The sequence below is a fragment of the Balaenoptera musculus genome, chromosome 10 (genome assembly GCF_009873245.2).
Source record: "Balaenoptera musculus isolate JJ_BM4_2016_0621 chromosome 10, mBalMus1.pri.v3, whole genome shotgun sequence".
Lineage (NCBI taxonomy): Eukaryota > Metazoa > Chordata > Mammalia > Artiodactyla > Balaenopteridae > Balaenoptera > Balaenoptera musculus.
This window is the reverse complement of record NC_045794.1, coordinates 8117629-8137918: the sequence shown is the minus strand read 5'-3', so window position 1 is coordinate 8137918 and position 20290 is coordinate 8117629. Positions and strand designations below refer to the sequence as shown.

Here is a 20290-nt window from a genome sequence, read left to right as displayed (position 1 = left end):
TTGCACTCCTTGGTATTTACCCAAAGGAGCTGGAAACTTCTGTCCACATAAAAATCTGCACGAGGATGTTTTTAGCAGCTTTATTCATAATTACTAAAATTTGGAAGCAATCAAGACATCTTTCGTGGATGAATGGATAAACTGTGGAACATTCAGGCAAAGAAATATTATTCAGAGATATTAAAAAATGAGCTACCAATCCATGAAAAGACATGGAGAAAACTTAGATGCATATTACTAAGTGAAAGAAATCAATCTGAAAACGCTGTATGACGCCAGTCATATGATATTCTGGAAGAGGTAAAACTATGGAGACAATAAAAAGACCAGTGGTTACAGGGGTCAGGGAATGGAGGAAGATACATTGACAAAGCAAAAAGGATTTTGAGGGCAGTGAAATTCTAATTGTGCATATATGTCAATATAGTTTTGCCCAAACCCATAGAATGCACAACACCAAGAATAAACACTAAAGTAAACTGTAGACTTTGGGTGATTATAATGGGTCAATGTAGGTTCATCTCTGGAGAAAAATGTACCATTCTGGTGGGTGTTATTGATAATGGGGGGAGCTATGTATGTGTCTGGTTAGGGGGTATACGCAATGTCTCTGACCTGTCATCTCAATTTCATTGTAAACCTGAAACTTACCTAAAAGAAAATCTTTTTTTTAAAAAGTTATCTATTTTCTAGTTGGATTTTTTATTATTGAGTTTGGAGAGTTTTCTATATTCTAGATACTAGTCCTTTGTCAGACAACTTATGTGCAAACTGTTCTCCCAGTTCCTAGCTTGTCTTTTCATTGTCTTCACAGGGTATTAGGCAAACAAAAAAGTATTTAATTTTGATGAGGTGTAGTTTATTAATTTTTTCTTTTATGAATCATGCTTTTGATGTCAGGTCTAAGAATTTATTGCCTTGCTCTATATCCAAAAATTTTTCTCCTATATTTTTTTCTAAAATCTTTCTAGTTTTATGTTTTAGATTTAAGCCTAGAGTCCCTTTGGGGCTAATATTGGTTTCAGATGTAAGGTTTAGGTCAAAGTTCATTTTTTGCCAGAGGATGTCCAAGTGCTCCAGCATCATTTACTTACTGAATTGCTTTGGTACCCTTGTGAAAATTCAGTTGGTCATATTTATGTGGGTCTATTTATGGGTTCTCTGTTCTTTTGTATTAATCTATGTGTCCAGCACTCTGCCAACATTGTTTAATGACCTTAGCCATGTAGTAAACCTTAACATCATATAAAATCATTCCCCTCAATTTGTTCTTTTTCAAGATTGTTTTGTTATTCTAGGGCCTATGTCTTTCCATTTGAATTCTGGAATAAGTTTTTCTATAGTCTATGTCTATGAAAATCCTGCTGGATTTTGACATAAATTGCATTAAACCTATAGATCACTTTGGGAAGAACTGATATTTTTACTATGTTAAGTCTTCAAATCCACAAACACAGTCTGTACCTCCATTTATCCAGTTTTCTTTCATTTTTTTATCAGTGTTTTAAAATTTCAGCATTCATTTCCTGAATGTGTTTTAATTTTGTGCATAAATATTTCACTTTCTTTGGAATGATAGGTGCTATTGTGTTTCTCATTTGTTTCCACATGTTAATTGTTAGTATATAAAAAGTGATTAAGTTTTGTGTCTTGAACTTGTATCCTTCAACTTTTCTGGACTCATTAATTCTAGGAGGCTTTTGTTTTGTTTTTTATATTTTGGAGACACAGTGACACAATTATATTATATGACCCTGATTAGCATTAGGAGTTGAGGTGGTACACTGAGAGTAAAGGAGAAGTCATTAAAAGATTTTATTTAAAGGAGTGGCCCGATTACACTTTGGATTAGAATAATCCATCTGGTTACAATATAAAGAATGAATCAGAATGAATTTAAAGGGGAAGAATGGGTAAGTCCCAAATTATGTAGATGTTTTTCTAGGTACTTTTGCAGGCTTGTTCCTGTGAAGAAATGTTTTCCTTATGAGCTTTGAATGATTAATTCAACCAGTAGTGATTACTACTGAAGCACTAGGAACTGATTCATACAGCTCGTTGACTTCCTGCTGGTGGCAGCAGGAAAGTGACACTGGATTTATCATCACTTAGACGTTCCCACACTGGTAGCAGAATATTTGCTGTTATTTTTACTTCTATTTCCATAGAGCAATAATGGAAGAAAAACTATTTATTAAATATTAACTAAGTCAGATATAGTGACAAGAGACTTCCATCTGTTACCTCATTTGAATCTTAAAACTAGCCAGTGAAACTGGTAATCATACACACACACACATATATATAAATTTTTTTTCTGGTTGAAGTGTGATTTTATTTCAGATTGAAACTAGAGTTAAGGTCTATGAAATATAGAAACATTAGCATTTAGATGAAAAAGTTCTTTTATGTCAGAAAGTCATCTCAATTTGTACAGAATATCCTTCTTAATATTATTTAGACTTACTTGTACCCCTCCCCATCCAGGATTGACAATTTTGTCAGGAACTGTGAAGGTTCTGAGACTTCTTTGTCTGCATGCTCCCAAGTGAGTTTGGTATAGTTTCATATCCATCAAAGGTTTAATTTCAACATGTTTTCTTTTTGTTATTAATTTTTATTGTAGTATAGTTTCTTTACAATGTTGTCTTAGTTTCTGCTGTACAGTAAAATGAATCAGTTATACTTGTATCCTCTGTTTTTTAGATTTCCTTCCCATTTAGCACAGGAAACTCTACTCATATATATTTTCCATGGGAAGAAACTCTGCTTTGAGGGGCTATGTAATTTTTAAAGGTCACAGCTAAGAAACAGAATTCATGCTTTAGATACATGGCTTGGAAAATATTTGTAAAAGAATACTAGGTCAGTTAGGATCACAGTTTGACTCAAATTTCATTTGTAAGTTAGTCACACTAACTTAAACTTTCATCTGTAAGTTTATCAATATAAAATCTTTTTTTTTTTTTACTTTCCAGATTTCTGTGGAAATTTACCTTTCTTTATGAGAAAGTTAGCAGAAACTAAGCAAAGCTAAGCAAATAGGGCAGGATCTCATAGTCATGAAGATATATCCACAGGTATATTTAGAACATATGCTGTACTTGAGGCATTGTATTGGGTTGGCCAAAAAGTTCGTTCGGGTTTTTCCATCTCACAAAACCTGAACGAACTTTTTGGCCAACCCAATACTAGTCTCCGAGGACACAGAAGTGAACTAGACATAGTCCCTGCTTCTTAGAAAACCTGAGATAAAATGAACTGTAAGCCAGAAAGCATCCAATACATAATCTCAAGTATATATAATAATAAAAATATACAATATATATAAATATACACAAAATTAAATATATACAAAACTGCATAGAATTACAAGAGGAAACTGACAAGAAAGACAAGTATCATATGATATCGCTTACATGTGGAATCTAAAAAAAGTATACAAATGAACTTATCTACAAAACAGAAACAAACTTATGGTTAACAGGTGGTAAGGGGGTAGGGAGGGATAAATTGGAAGATTGGGATTGACATATACACACTACTATACATAAAGTAAATAACTAACAAGGACCTATTGTAAAGCACAGAGAACCCTACTCAGTACTCTGTAATGGCCTATATGGGGAAAGAATCTAAAAAGAGTGGACATATGTGTATTATAACTGATTCACTTTGCTGTACTCCCGAAACTAACACAACACTGTAAAACTATACTCCAATAAAAATTTAAAAAAAGGAAAGAAGCAGCTGACAAATACACCAATGAGATGGGAGAAATGGAAGTACATAAAGAGAGAGGATGCATTGTAAATTGCTATTTCGTCCTTTTTGGGACTCATCAGTACAGTGTAGCTAATGCAGTAAAAATTTAAAACATTTTGTTTCTAAAATTCAATCGTATATAAACAGTTCTGAGGTTGGGTATTGAATGCCTAATGAGTAGAAGTAACTAACTATTTGTGATTTAATTGGGATAAAAACAGGATTTTTAAAATCCAATAAAGGGTAAACAAAAGATTGGTATTTGTTTATAGGTATAATATTTATTTAGCACACAGTAATTTAAAACATAAACACTAAGAATTAAAGTGTAAAAAGCACTTTTTCAGTGTTTCTAATGTTTTAAAATACAAAGTCTAAAATAAATATTAGTTTTAGTACTTTCTCTTTTTTTTTGGCTGTGCCAGGTCTTAGTTGCGGCACTTGTGATCTTCAAACTTTGTTGAGGCATGCAGAATCTTTAGTTGCGGCATGCGGGATCTTTAGTTGCGGCATGTGGGATCTAGTTCCCTGACCAGGGATCAAACCCGGGCCCCCTGCATTGGGAGCACAGAGTCTTAGCCACTGGACCACCAGGGAAGTCCCTAGTCTTAGTACTTTTAAAAATTTCCCTATATATTTTCAACTGACAGTAAGAGAATTTTGAAAGTGTTAACCAATTGTATCTTTTCTCATTGGTTATTAAAATCATTTTGCACCGTTTCAGCTATCATAGTCATTTTTATGGTCCCATGTGTACAAATACAGGGCTGTCTGTATAGAAAAAGAGGAATTCATTCATATTTGTTGGGTTCAAAATATAAGTATCAACTCATATTACTTAACACCTACTTAATTTAGAATCATGCTCTTCCAAATCCCTGTATTACATCATTCAAGGATAGCTTGCCTTTTTGCTGTTAACAAGTATTATAAATGCACATTGGTAATATTTTTGGCAGGCCAAGAAATACAGCAGCAACTGTATATAACAATTTATAATGCATCTCTTGGAGACGGTGCGTGAAATTCCCTAAAAAGTCCTTAAAGTATTTAAGTCTATGGAGACATTATTATTTGTCTTGCTGCAAATCCAGTTTCTATGTGTGTAGTTCCTGGCACTACTAAGTCCAATGTCATTCAGGTAGGCACATTCCCCAACTCCTTTGATGACAAACCTAAAACCAAACACAAAAATATTAAAAAAGCATAGGTTGGACAGACATCTACATTCATTCCTCCTCTGTATTCTTCGGCACCCTTACTCCAGGTATTTTTAATGTGAACGAGAGAAAAGTGAAAATCTGTCATTCATGTGGCTTCTTCGTAAATATATACCATGTCTGTATTTCGTTCCTTTTCTATTCTCAAAGTCCCTGCTTGAATATCAGAAGATTATCGTCATCCATACCAAATCCAGTTATGTTGTTTATCAGGTATTTAACTAGTGCTTGCTGTTGTAACTGCTGCCATCGGCGGTGATAAAAGAAATGATCACATATTGAGATATAGGGAAGTCATTCTGGCTTATACATGAGTTAACTTGAATTTTATGCTATCTAAAATAGCCTGTTTGTGGCCTAACAAACATACATTTGTACATCTGCTTTAATTATTAAAGAAAAGGGCACATGGACCAGAAGTGAAGAATGACCATGTTAAAAATAAAGATTAAATGCCCCTCTTCTTGGGACACCAATACTGGTCCTCCTTCAATGATAAGACTCCCTTCCCAGGGGCCAAGGCCATACTGGCCGGCTGTGTACATGCTGGTCTTTTTTTTTTTTTTTTTTAATTTGAAACCTTGAAGAAACGTAACCCTGACTTGTTTAATGTTCTCTGTTCTGACAAGATATTAAATATAAAATATAAAATATAAAACTCTGCTGGAAACGCTGCTTCTCTGGAGCAGTTTCTCAGAGTAATCTGCGAAGCGGGCTTCCGGGCTAGCCCTCAGCTTGGCTCAAATAAAACTCTTTTCTATTCTTATTATTGACTGTTTATTGATTACTTCCATTGTCAGTGGCCTTCAGTGAAGATTATTTTCAGTGTTCTCCTGACCTGTTTCATACAAGTGTGAAAATAAAAATATTTACTTAATAGTAAATTCTTAAAATGGCTTAGCTTTGATTGATGGAAGTGATTGGGCCCTTATATTTTATCTGCTCCAATGTAATGGTTAAATTCAAAATACCCCCACTGAGGTGTTCACAATCCGAGGTATGTTACTAAGTTCCTTCCAGAGATAATTTAGGGGGGATTCCCATTGGTTCCCTGATGACCTTCCTTTTGTGAATGGACGCAGCAGCTGGGAGAGTGGACTGAGGGTCTGTGGATATCAATGCTTCAGTGGCTTTCTAGGATTGTAGGACCCCTGCTGTGCATCAGCTGTTCTCTCTACATTCTAAATAGGGATTTCAGCACAGTTTAAGTCAGTGGATGAAAGTGGAAAAACTATGTCAAATGTCATCATCATGCTAAAGATTTCAATGAAATCACAATAAGTTCTTCCAAAGGCACAGCTAATAAATGGAAGAGCATACAAAGGATTTCTATTTTGTACCTCATAGAGCAGTAAGCCTTCCATGATATTAAATTTATTTTCCCATAAACACAACTCACACACATAACCACATGTAAACACAATAGAAGGAAAAGAAGACTAAAAACGTACGAGGCATTATATTCAGTGCTGTCTGTCCATTTCCAACCATGCTTTGATGATTCTCTTCTAAGGCCAAGCCAATGGTCAGAAGGGCCTTTGTATCTTTTCAGGAAGTTCTATTATAAAACACAGAAAGTAAGAACACGTGTCTCTTTCATATTACTCTTGAGTCTCTCTTCCCTCCAGCATCTCTCTTTGGGTGGCAGCCTGGTATAATTGAGAAGCTTAGACTTTGGAGGGAGACTAGTCCCCACTTCTCAGCTTAAATCACTCAAATACCTCTAATCCTAAATTACATTAAAGTGACCATACATCCCAATTTGGGAAAGTCCCAGGTTATGCCTGTGGTTCCAGCATAATATTAATATTCTCACTTTCACTTCCCAAAATGTCCCAATTTGGATGATAAATTACATGATTACCATATTTCTTTGTACAATGGGAACAGTACATCTAATTGAAGGTTAACTATGGGGATTACATGAGAGAATGCATGTAAATTGTCTCACAGGGTTCCAGGCAGAGAATATACCCCAAACAAATATTAGGCACTAATATGCATCCCATGCCCCCAAGTCTGCCTGGAATGGGGTCCTTCCTCATCTTTCAGCTTTCACCCTATGCAGCCTATATCTTTCTCAGGGAGCTTAAGTATTCAACAAAGAACATGATGCAAAAATACTTCTTACCAGCTCTTCCTCGGTTTCGAACTGAGCAAGAACAGCTTCTAATGAAGTACAGAATGTCTTGCTGAATGTCCAATTCCTTGTGTCTTCAGAAAAATAAAAACACTTACTTCCAAATCCAATCCATTCTTTTGGGCAGGTGACATACAGAACATACGAGACCGGCTTTGTGTTTCTCACTAAAAGTTGGACAGACACAGTGAATCATAACAAATACATTTTCTCATCCCTTTTATCTATTTTTCCACTTACCATCCTGAGGTCAGTCTTTTTTTTTAACCTATGTATGTATACACATATATATATACATGTGTATGTGTATGTGTAGGTACAGTATAACCAAATTCCAAAATGAGGGATTTGAAGAAAAACATGGCCAAATATCAACTAGACTCTTGTACTTTTATGGCCTTTGCTAGTAGCATTTTGTTTTTCTTAAAATCTGAACAGGGGCTACTTTCTATAGGTAGACAAATTGTTAAAAATGTCTTCCATGCCCAAATGTGTTTGTTTTTCCCGATGAATAGTTTTCCTTTATATGTATTATGGCACCACTCATTACATAATTTCCCTTATCATCATCTTATTTTGCTTCCAGAAACATATTCTCAAGTGCCTGGTTACATAATAAATACTCTCTGTGGACGCCGTCCAGCTCTTGGTTATGTGCAGAATTGCTGAGCTGTAATGCGCTACCAACTAAGATTTCTAATGCCTCTTGGAATGCTACCAGCCTTAGCCATTTATCAAATACCAACTGCTACTCAATATGTGGAAATATGATTGCATTTCACTGCTTGCCAAAACAGCAGGCCTTTCTGAGATCATTTTTCTTTTTTTGGTTTCTGGGAGAATACAATATTGAGATCCATGATCACTTGCTGAGTGCAAGCTAGCAGTAGTTGTTTTTTTCCTAAATGATTTTATTATATTGAGGATTTGCCTTGGAACAGAATGGCCTACAGAAACTAATATGTGAATAAATATATATATTTTATATCGTGATCTTTTACCCCTGAGGTCAGTCTTGAAGTACGTACATTCAATTGTTGCCTTTCTAAGTCATCACTGACAGTCTTATCCCAGGCACAAAAGTCATCAGTCCACTGGACTTCAAGCAGAGTACCTGTGTATCTGACTTCCCAGGGGTCCACGGACACTAATGGCTTTAAGGAAATCAATTTCTGTAGCATTTAATTTCTGTAGTATTCTTTCCTAGTATCATACAGATTCCCTTTCCCACATCTTCCTTAATATCAGTCCTTCTTACTCTTGACAAAAGAAAGGCAAACTCCTTGCCTTTCCTAGATTTTACTATGGTACATTTCTTAGGAGGTATAAAACCTTCTAGTAGACAAAACATAACACAGTTCAAATATTGATTTTAGTACCAAAAATACAACGTAGGGTTTCCTATGTAGTTTTTTGTTTTATACATATTTCTGTTAAATATATATAAAAATATTTGGGCCCTTGTTAGATGCTCTGAAACCAGCAAGATTTCAGAGTGTAAGCTATGGGAAGAATAGATGTTTTTGTTCCATAACCTCACTTTTTCCTCCCTTATCCAATCTGACAGGAAATACTGTTGACTCAACTTTCAAAGTAGATAGATTCTGGCACCTAGTCCCACCTCCACTGTTACCATCAGGGCCAAGCCACGCTCCTCTCTGGCCTGGATTTCTACAAGTTTGCCCTAATAGGTGTTCCTGAGTCTACTTTTTCTTCTAACAATCTGTTCTCAAAGTAGCTGTCAAAATGATTATTCTACAGTGAAATTCAGATCATGACATTCCTCTCCTACAATTTGCCTCTTCCTGATCCTCCCCACTACACTCAAAATAAAAGCTGAAGTCTTTAACTGACTCATAAGGCTATTATCTCCCTGACCCCCAGCCCGTTACTCTCCCTCATTCTCATTTTGCTTTAGCTGAAGAAGCCTCCTTGTTTTTCCTCCAACATACCAAGGAGATTCCTCCTTTGATTCTGCTTGTTCCTGCCACCTGGAATGCTTTCCCCATATAGCCACATGGCTCCTTCATCACCTTCAAAAGTTTGCTGAAAAGTCATCCTTTCAATGAGGCTTACCCTGGCCACTTGTATTCCTCAAACTGTTACCCCTATATTATAGTATCTGTGTCTTCCTGCTACAATATGAGTTCCCTAGGAGCAGGGATTTTTTGCGTGTTTTGTTCACTGATATACCTCAAGCACTTCACACGGTGCCTGGTACATAATGGAGCTCAATAAGTATTTATCGACAACATAAATGTGTGAAGAACATGTAAAGTTTGGAGAACAGGTAACTCACCTGCCAGAAAAGTGGAAAGTACCATCACAATTGTAGCTAGGAACATAATAATGATGATGCAACAGTAAAGCGGGATTACAGGAGATGTAAATGGTAGGCATTTTCTTTGGAGGCCTTTACCTATAAATACAAATGTCATAATCTCAATCTCATGAAGGTATTAGGAAGAAAAACTTAAATTTATCACAGAATCAACCTGTAAAGTCAGCTGTACCTCAACTCCCCTATTGCCAACCCCCTTCACAAAAGGTCCAGGTCCACAAATGAGAGCCATGGCCCAAGAAACTGAGTTTTATTTCCCCTAGAGAATCTTCCAGTTATTGGAAGAAGAGCTAATGAGAGAATAAGAATCAAAAAGAGTAGAAATCAGGATGGAAAAGAAACATACAAATGATCCAGATTTACCTCCATAAATAAGAGATCTGGTTAGAAATACTGAAAGGAGCATTAGAAAATTACTCAATATAATTCATCACATTAACAAAATAAGAGAAGAGAAAGCACATGATCATCTCAATAAATATAGAAAAAAATGTGAAAAATGTATTATTCATCCAAGATAACAAATCCCAACAAATTAGGAATTGAAGGACTTAACCTGATAAATATCATCTACAGAAAAAGAACAGCTAGCATGATACTTAGTGGTGAAAAAGTAAACGCCTTCCTCCAAAGGTCAGGAACAAGGCAAGGAAGTCTGCTCTCACCAATCCAATTTAACTTTTTACTAGATGTTCTATCAGTGGCAATAAGGCAAGAAAAATAAATAAAAGGCATACAGATTGGAAAGAAGTGAAAGTGTCTCTAGAAGTGACATCCGCTCATCTCCCGGTAGAAATATCAATTTGAAGATTATCTGCACATGAAAATATCTTCCCAAGAGCCAAGGATTCCAGGCACACCAACCCCCATGCCTCATCTCAGCTCCTGCCTACTCCAGCAATTCCACGCAGATAAAGCAGCCTCAGACAGCTTCCACACAGGGCTTCCTGAATTTGAACCGGGAGGCACATCCACAGCAGGGCAATTTCCCTTGCGCCGATACCCTGTAGGAGGCCTTAATGCAAACGGCCAACCACCTGGGTTCCTATGGATACACAATCCATTCTCGACTTCAGCTTTGCTTAACTGGAAAAACCATAAGGCTGCTTACTGAGAGGACCCACTCTGTATGACTGAACTTTTCATTCACCTCCATATTTGCCACTCACCATCCCACTTGGGCAGACATTCACACTCTTAAGAATATAATGCTTACTGGGGATGAAAGCAGGATGGTCATTGACAAGGGTAGAGAGGAAGCACACCAGCTCCACCTAGTAGATCCAAATGGAACTCCAGAAGCAAATCTGTCAGTCCCTATTGCTAAGCCTAACTGGGATCCTAATAGTGGGGGCATGCCACTTCTAGAACATTACAGGAGGTGTGTCTTAGTGGGTCTTCAAAAGGGGGTACCTAGACAAAAGAGGTTAAACAAGATTCAGGAGATAAAACAAAAACCAAATGAGGATGCAACAGAGTTCCTAGAAAGGATTTATCAAGCTTATAGGCGCTACACGGATGCAGACCCTGAGGCCCCTGAGAATGTAAGGATGATAAATATGACTTTCATCGGGCAAAGTGCCCCAGATATAGGGAAAAAATTACAGAAGTTAGATGGTGCATTTGGAATGAACCCTTCTCAATTAGTAGATGTTGCTTTTAAAGTATTCAACAACAGGGAACAACGACAGAAGCAAGAAGATGCAAAATGGAATGCACCTTTTCTGGCAGCAGCATTGAATTCCCAGAAGGTGAGCAACCTAAAGGAAGCCACCATTGGGGAAGGAACAATGTGCTTACTGCAAGGAGGAAGGGCATTGGAAAAGAGATTACCCTAGACGAAAGAATAATAGAAGGAAAACAGGAGCCTCACATATGGTAAAAAGAGAGGAACACTCTGATAATGAATGAAGAGGCCCAGGGACTCCCTTGGACTTGAGGCGTCTGATTCTAATTTCCCCACTTTGACAGTGGGGAACAAGTTGACTGACTTTCTAATAGATACGGGTGCCACATATTCTGTGGTAAACACCAAAGTGGCACAGAAAACATCTCAGTCTATCCCAGTCACAGGAATTTCTGGAGAAGTACAAAACTGTTCGTTTTTACAACCTCTGGAATGCCAACTAGGGCACCTCAGCCTGAAACATAGCTTCTTATACATGCCAAGTGTTCAATCCCCCTTTTGGGACGAGATCTCCTTCGTAAATTAAATGCTCAAGTAACTTTTTCCCCAGAACAGCTTGACATCAGGGTCCCACTGGAGCACGATTTAAGCCTACAAAAGGTGCTCATGGAAACCCCAGAGAAGGAGACAGAGCTCTTTCCCCCTGAGGTCTATGAAAAGATAAGGCCAGAAGCGTGGGCCGATGGCACTCCAGGGAAGACCAAAAATGCAACACCAACGCAAATCCCATTAAAAAGGGACGCTGGGACGCCTAATCTAAAACAATATCCTCTGAGACAAGAGGCCCAAAAGGGAATTCAGCCAATCCTGGAGAAGTTTTTGAAAACAGGACTGATTAAACCTTGCAGGTCATCTTCTCGGTCTGCTGGCTTTCCGAGTACAGTTGTACTCTCTGCCTCAGCACCCCCTCTCCGATTCATTGGCCTGTCGTGAGGCAAGCTAAGCGAGCTGGCACCCGGTAACATGTTCAAAATTCTTCATTTCTTATTTGGCTTTGGCTTGATAAATTTTAGTGAGCCCCTCTCCTCCCCAAAGACCCCCAAATTCTGGCTTGCCTGAAAATGCAAACAAGCACTAAAGAAAGCACTGAGATGAGTAACAGCTCGTGTGTGCTCATGACCACGTGTCCCTGGAACACAAGTGAGAAGTATTAACTCTGGAAGTGACACCTGCTCTTCACACTCATGCTTTCTTTCCCCACACGTGTTCTGTTCCCCTTCTTGCCCTATTTATAACATGAGAACCTTTCTAGAGCACTTTTCCTATTGCAAGAGTCCTTGTGAATAATGTCTCCCTTTACTAAGCCCACACTATTGATACACAGTACAATATGGATGAATTTAAATGCTTTATGCCAAGTGAAAAACAGTCAGACTCCATACACATTCTTCTAAAGCAAGAGTAGAAAACAGATCAGTGGTTGCCAAAGGGTGCGGGAACGGGAAAGAAATGTTTACAAAGGGCGTGGGCGTGGGAGGGGGGTGGAACTGTTCTATATCTTTTTTTTGTTGTTGTTCTATATCTTGATTGTGATGTGGTTACATGATTATATGTATTTGTCAAAACTCATAGAAATGTAACCCAAAAGAGTGAATTTTACTGAATGCCAACTATACTTTGAAAAAGTTCCTGCTGACTTTCTTTTAACCACTACATTTCACTCACTTCACGTATATCTTCCAGAATGATAGGAAGCCTCAGTTTAAATGCTAGGCAGGGGGAAAAAAATATCGGATTGGCTTGTTTAAACAGTATACAATGACATTTGGATTTTGGCTCCATAAGAAAATCTCGACCTTCATTCTTTCCGGTTCTACATTAAAGCAAAACTGTCTTAGAAACTCAGTATGTTATGACTTGCATCATTTTTTTCTTTGTTAGAAGAGTAAGACGTACATCTCCCCTTCCACCTCTCCAGTAAATCTCCTATTTGCCCCCTTACTAATCTTCTAAAAGTCCCCCCTTTTTCTTCTCCTTTATTTCCCTATATCTAGCTCCTAACACCCTCCCTTGTTTCATGTTCCATTTCTCTTTCTTGCTTACTTATTAATACTTCTCTTCTCCTTTTTTGTAGGGGAATAAAATTTGCCACCCCAAAATGTCTCGTTGGCGTGTGGATTATTTCAAGCTGAAAACCATCAAGACCCCAAGGACTCAGGAAGAATCTTTGACCATCCCCCTAACTGCCTAAAAGAATTTAGATAGAAGGCCTGTTCCTGGAATAGAGCTATCACCAGAGATCTCTGCAGATTAGGAGGTGAGCGTGATGGGGGAAACTGGAAATGGCCTAAAGATCAGAGTCCGCTCTTGTGTCCCTTGTCTCTGTGTGGCCCAGCAAACATTTATTCACCAAACATTTGCTTTTCCATTTCCATGTCAATGACCTTCCTCCCCTTTTAAGTCCCAAACCACTACCCCCAACATCTTTTGTCATTAGCTGGAGACAGTATTTAAGGTGAAGTTTTTGGCCATTTTAGTCAGTTACTCAGTTTTCCTGTGTCTCTCCCATGTATACATGTTATTAAACCTTTGTTTAATTTTCTCCTGTTATTTATCTCATGTCAATTTAATTCTTAAACCAGCCAGAAGAGCAGAGGAAAATTTCTTCCTTCCTGACACTCTCCTCTGGTGTGTCCTCTTTTTGTCTCCCTCTAAATTCATATGCCTCTTGTATTACACTCTGAACACAACCACCTTCAAATTTCTAGTTTGAAAAATGGTGTCAGGAATTATCTCACAGAAGAACAGAGAAATGAACCATATTACTGGTCTACTGGTTTTAACTTTTATTTTCATGTTCTAGAAAACTTAGTTAACTTACAGGAACAGTTTAAATTTCAAAAAAATAGGTTTCACATTTGCACTAGTCAAATAATTTCAGCTATGTAAGCACTTGACTTAGCTAGAAAACCATTAACGTTCTTTAAGCACTTTCTTTTTCATTAAGCATGAACCCTGTGTTTCAGGAACTACAATATCCTGTTGATAAAAAATAAAATTCAGGGAGGGGAGAAGGAAAGAAGAAAGAAGGAAATGCTTGTTTTTAGCAGAAAATAGAGGTTCAGTAAAAGGTATTCTTTCTGCTGGACTGAAATACAAACACGTGTGAGCTATGTTCTTTTTCTTTCTCATCAAATTTTCTATAAACTACAAATGCTAAAGGGTTTGCTGGTGGTTAGGTTTAGCCTCCAACTCCCACCCTCAAACACCCACATCGGTTTTTAAATGACAAAGGATCTATATACCAATAGTCCCAGTTTCTGCAGGGACTTTTTTTTTGAGTCAATAATTATTCATGGTTTTATTAAACGAAAGTCTCTTTAGAGAACAGTAAGAAATTAATTCTCAGCTAACATCAACTGGGGAGAGGGGAAGGAGGTTACAATTTTTTTTTAATGCATGGATGTTGATAAACAACAAAATTAAACACATAGATACTATATTTCAACAAATGCTTTTACTAATCAATCACTATGTTGTTTTAATACTCTGATGTTCTCATTAAATCAAAACTCTTTAACTAAAATGGTTATGTTTAAAAGATGCTCATATCATTTTTTTTTTTAAAGTTTTTTACTTTGTGATGAGAACTCTTTTTTTTTTTTTAATTTTTATTTATTTATTTATTTATTTATGGCTGTGTTGAGTCTTCGCTTCTGTGCGAGGGCTTTCTGTAGTTGCGGCAAGTGGGGGCCACTCCTCATCGTGGTGCGCGGGCCTCTCACTAACGCAGGCTCTCCCGTTGCGTAGCACAGGCTGCAGACGCGCAGGCTCAGTAATTGTGGCCCACGGGCCCAGTCGCTCCGCGGCATGTGGGATCCTCCCAGACCAGGGCTCGAACCCGTGTCCCCTGCATTGGCAGGCAGATTCTCAACCACTGCACCACCAGGGAAGCCCTCATATCATTTTTATGATCACTCCTGAAAATTTCTGGTAAGACACATTTTATAAACTACTTTGGTAAGGTACTCTAAATAGGATGACATAAGGCTAGCTGAAGATCCATCATAATCAAAGGGCCAGGGAGTGAATAGGAAAGAGAGAAAGAGAGAGAGGAAGAGAGAGAGAGAGAGAGAGAACACAAAAATACACCAGAGCCTGTGAGACAGAGAGAGAGAGACATAAAGAGGGAGAGAGACAAAGGGGGAAGCAAAGAGAAAATCATTTGGACACATAAATGAGCCTCAATAGATTTTAGCTGAAATATTTAATGATATCACTGAATATCAGATCTACCCTTGATTCCAAAAGGAAATTTTGTGGGGCACTTTTGTACCCAAGGGAAAGAAAATATACTTTTGTATTTAGTTAGAATTATTTTTTGAACAAAAAATTATGACTTTTATTTCTCCAAAGCAGACACACAGATGGCCAAAAAACACATGAAAAGATGCTCAACATCACTAATTATTAGAGAAACGCAAATCAAAACTACAATGAGGTATCACCTCACACCGGTCAGAATGACCATCATCAAAAAATCTACAAACAATAAATGCTGGAGAAGGTGTGAAGAAAAGGAAACCTTCCTACACTGTTGGTGGGTATGTAAACTGGTACAGCCACTATGGAGAACAGTATGGAAGCTCCTCAAAAAACTAAAAACAGAACTACAATCCCTCTCCTGGGCATATACCTGGAGAAAACCATAATTCAAAAAGATACATGTACCCTAATGTTCATTGCAGCACTATTTACAATAGCCAGGACATGGAAGCAACCTAAATGTCCATCAACAGAGGAATGGATAAAGAAGATGTGTTACAAATATACAATGGAATATTACTCAGCCATAAAAAGGAATGAAATTGTGCCATTTGCAGAGACATGGATAGACCTAGAGACTGTCATACAGAGTGAAGTAAGTCAGAAAGAGAAAAACAAATATCGTATAATATCACTTATATGTGGAATCTAGAAAAATGGTACAGATGAACTTATTCTCAAAGCAGAAATAGAGACACAGATGTAGAGAACAAACTTATGGATGCCAAGGGGGGAAGGGAGGGGTGGCATGAATTGGGAGATTGGGATTGACATATATACACTACTATGTATAAAAGAGATAACTAATGAGAACCTACTGTATACCACAGGGATCTCTACTCAGTGCTCTGTGGTGACCTAACTGGGAAGGAAAACTAAGAAAGAGGGGATATATGTATATGTAGAACTGATTCACTTTGCTGCACAGCAAAAACTAACACAACACTGTAAAGCAACCATACTCCAATAAATATTTCTTTTAAAATTGTGAGTTTTAATCCTATTTCTTCCAGAAAATGTGACACCAGGTCAAAAGTCACTTCAGAAGTGAAGCCATCTCCAACTCCCTAGGTTTCATTAAATATATTGTAGCACTAATCCCATCAAATTGTAGTAACTCATTTGGCTGTCCTTGAGATGATGAAACCCCGAAATCAGGGTCTAAATATAATTTGTCTTTGTAGCCCTGTGTCTAACAAATAACAGATTCTAAATATATGATTATTAGATTCAGTCAGACTATAGAATAGGTGTCATGGTTAATTTTTTTTTTTTACATATACATGTATCTATTCTTTTTCAAATTCTTTTCCCATTTAGGTTGTTACCTAATATTGAGCTGAGTTCCCTGTCTATACAGTAGGTACTGGCAACTTTTATTAGTATATGTATTTCAAAATTGTTACATTAAAAAAAAAAAACAAAAAACTCAATAAATAAATAAATAAAGGGGTGGGATAGGGAGGATGGGAGAGAAGCTCAAGAGGGAGGGGATATGGGGATATATGTATATTTATAGTTGATTCACTTTGCTGTACAACAGAAGCTAACACAACACTGTAAAGCAATTATACTCCAATAAAGATATATTAAATAAATAAAAACAAAGAAACAAAACTATTGTTGTCTGTTTGCCATGACTCTGGGATATAATGATCTGTTATTTAATATCATAATGTGACTTGCCAGGGTGCAAGTTGCCAGCAACCTGGGAGAAATACAAGGACTAATAAAATAAACCCAAACAACATTTTTCTCTTAACCTCCTGCAACTTAATTCACTGTGCAGAAATATTTAAGTAACATACACAGTAACACAATCACCGATGCAACAACTACACACTTGTCCTCTCACCCACCTCTAGTCCCTCAAAACACCTCTCCTTCTATGGAGGTGAACTGTGAAGAATTATATTCCTGCAGTGCAATTTCTATCCTGCTGTCAGTGGTTAGTGGATTAAGAGCTGTTTCGTTTTGTCAAAGCTGATCAATTTTACCTTACCAGATCGTCCCTCCTCCATGCTTTCTCTGGATGTAGGGTCTGTCTGTAAGATTTTCGAAGAAGCCTCCTCCACAGTCATGTTTCTGCTTCAACAGGAACACTCGGCACTGTCTCTAAGTAGTTGCAACAGCAGGAACTGGGAAGTGAAAACAGTTTGAATCTGAACGATCAGCTAGAAGAGAAGCAAAACCCCCGCCCAGTAAGTGGGCTGTAAAGGAAAAAAATGAAGTTAAGTCCTTTAGAATTTTAAAATGTGAAGTGCTTTTAACTTAGAAAGATCAACTCCACAGACTTCTGTTCCCTGTCAAAATGGAATAACAGGGACCAGATTTACTTTCTTGCCTGAATCAACTAAAAAGAAAAAAAAGAAAATGTGTGAAAAAAAAATCCTTTTCAATCACTGGGCATCAATCAATGAAGGGCAGTGATCCTCTGAAAACAAATTTGGTGAGTCCTGCAATTGCCCCAGCTACTGCCCAGAGATAGTTTTGTAGGTGTGATCTAAGCAGGGGAAAACCAGAGAAATGCCAAGAGATTCCCTGAGGTGAAGAGGGGAAGCTCAGAGACAAGGCCTATGCAGATAGAGTATCAGAAACGAAAGAGACACACAGAGAGAGGATTCTGGGGATGTACAGAGTGCTCCCCTTGGGTATTCAGCAGTGTACTGATCAGCACTTGTGTATGAGGATGGAGGGAACAAAACATATGAAATGACTAGAGGAAGCAGTATCCAGTGTTCCCATCCAGATGGGAATAGTGCCTGTTCAGACCAGCCAGACTGGGAAACCTCATCATTTATGGGGCTTTTTAAGAGTACTCATAAATATCTTGCTTCAGTGGTGGGGAAAGATTAGCCATAGACTAAATAGTGACCTGATTGCCTAGAACAAATTGAGATAATAGGAAAAATACATATATCTTTTATATATATAAAATGAATTTGGTAAAGTTGCAGGTTAGAAAATTAATACACAGAAATCTGTTGCATTTCTATACACTAATAACAAAGATCAGAAAGAGAAATTCAAGAAACAATCCCATTTACCATCACATCAAAAAGAATAAAACACCTAGGAATGAACCTACATAAGGAGACAAAAGACCTGTACTCCAAAAACTATAAGATGCTGAAGAAAGAAATGAAAGATGACACAAACAGATGGAAAGATACCATGTTCTTGGGTTGGAAGAATCAATATTGTCAAAATGACTGTACCACCCAAGGAAATCTACAGATTCAATGCAATCCCTATCAAATTACCAATGGCATTTTTCACAGAACTAGAACAAAAAATCTTACAATTTGTATGGAGACACAAAAGACCCCAAGTAGCCAAAGCAATCTTGAGAAAGAAAAACGGAGCTGGAGGAATCAGGCTCCCTGACTTCAGACTATACTACAAAGCTATAGTCATCAGAACAGTATGGTACTGGCACAAAAATAGAAATATAGGTCAATGGAATGGGATAGAAAGCCCAGAGATAAACCCAAGCACATATGGTCAATTAATCTACAACAAAGGAGGCAAAACAATAAAATGGTGGAAAGACAGTCTCTTCAACAAATGGTGCTAGGAAAACTGGACAGCTACATGTAAAAAAATGAAATTAGATCATTCTTTAACACCATACACAAAAATAAGCCCAAAATGGATTAAAGATCTAAATGTGAGACTGGACGCTATAAAACTCCTAGAGGAAAACATAGGCAGAACACTCTCTGACATAAATTGCAGCAATATCTTTTTCCATCCATCTCCCAGAGTAATGGAAATAAAAAGCAAAAATAAACAAATGGGACCTAATTAAACTCAAAAGCTTTGTACGGCAAAGGAAACCATAAAGAAAACGAAAAGACATCCCACAGATTGGGAGAAAATATTTCCAAATGATGTGACCAACAAGGGATTAGTCTCCAAAGTTTACAAATAGCTCATGCGGCTCAATATCATCAAAACAAACAGCCCAATCAAAAAATGGGCAGAAGACATAAATAGACATTTCTCCAAAGAAGACATACAGATAGCCAAGAGGCACGTGAAAAGATGCTCAACATCACTAATTATTAGAGAAATGCAAATCAAAACTACAGTGGGATATCACCTCACACCAGTCAGAATGGCCATCATCAAAAAATCCACAAACAATAAATGCTGGAGAGGGTGTGGAGAGAAAGGAACCCTCTTGCACTGTTGGTGGCAATGTAAATTGGTACAGCCACTATGCAGAACAGTATGGAGGTTCCTTAAAAAACTAAAAATCATGCTACCATATGACCCTGCAATCCCACTCCTGGGCATATATCTGGAGAAAAATATAGTCCAAAAGGATAACTGCACCCCAATGTTCATTGCAGCACTGTTTACAGTGGTGAAGACATGGAAGCAACTTAAATGTCCATCGACAGTGGAATGGATAAGGAAGATGTGGTACATATATGCAATGGAATATTACTCAGTCATTAAAAAGAATGAAATAATGCCATTTCCAGCAGCATGGATGGACCTAGAGCTTGTCATACTGAGTGAAGTAAGTCAGACAGAGAAAGAGGAAAACTGTATATCACTTATATGCAGGATCTAAAAAAGAAATGATACAAATGAACTTATTTACAAAACAGAAACAGACTCACAGACTTAGAGGACGAACTTATGGTTACCAGGGGGGAAGAATGAGGGGAAGGGATAGTTCGGGAGTTTGGGATTGACATGTACACACTGCTATGTTTAGAATGGATAACAAACAGGGACCTAGTGTATAGCACAGGGAACTCTGCTCAGTGTTATGTGGCAGGCTGGATGGGAGGGGAATTTGGGGTTAGAATGGATACATGTATATGTATGGCTTAGTCACTTTGCTGTGCACCTGG

General features: G+C 37.6%; 1 protein-coding gene across 3 annotated transcripts in view; it reads right to left on the bottom strand.

Moving 5' to 3' along the window:
• Positions 1 to 4327: 4327 nt before the first annotated feature.
• The window catches only part of LOC118902559 (C-type lectin domain family 2 member D11-like), a 25882-nt gene continuing 9919 nt past the window's right edge, over positions 4328 to 20290 (bottom strand). Inside the window, exons 1-6 of one of the 3 annotated variants that reach the window (XM_036867042.1) lie at positions 18031 to 18081; positions 17422 to 17557; positions 9425 to 9544; positions 7117 to 7292; positions 6437 to 6543; positions 4328 to 4940 (exon numbers count right to left, since the gene is read on the bottom strand). In XM_036867042.1, the coding sequence (XP_036722937.1) occupies positions 4796 to 4940; positions 6437 to 6543; positions 7117 to 7292; positions 9425 to 9544; positions 17422 to 17500 (627 nt within the window). In that variant the 5' untranslated portion in view covers positions 17501 to 17557; positions 18031 to 18081 and the 3' untranslated portion in view covers positions 4328 to 4795. Of the gene's footprint in view, positions 4941 to 6436; positions 6544 to 7116; positions 7293 to 9424; positions 9545 to 17421; positions 18011 to 18030; positions 18082 to 20290 lie in introns of those variants that run through there. The other 2 variants (XM_036867044.1, XM_036867041.1) reach the window with 2 other exon arrangements.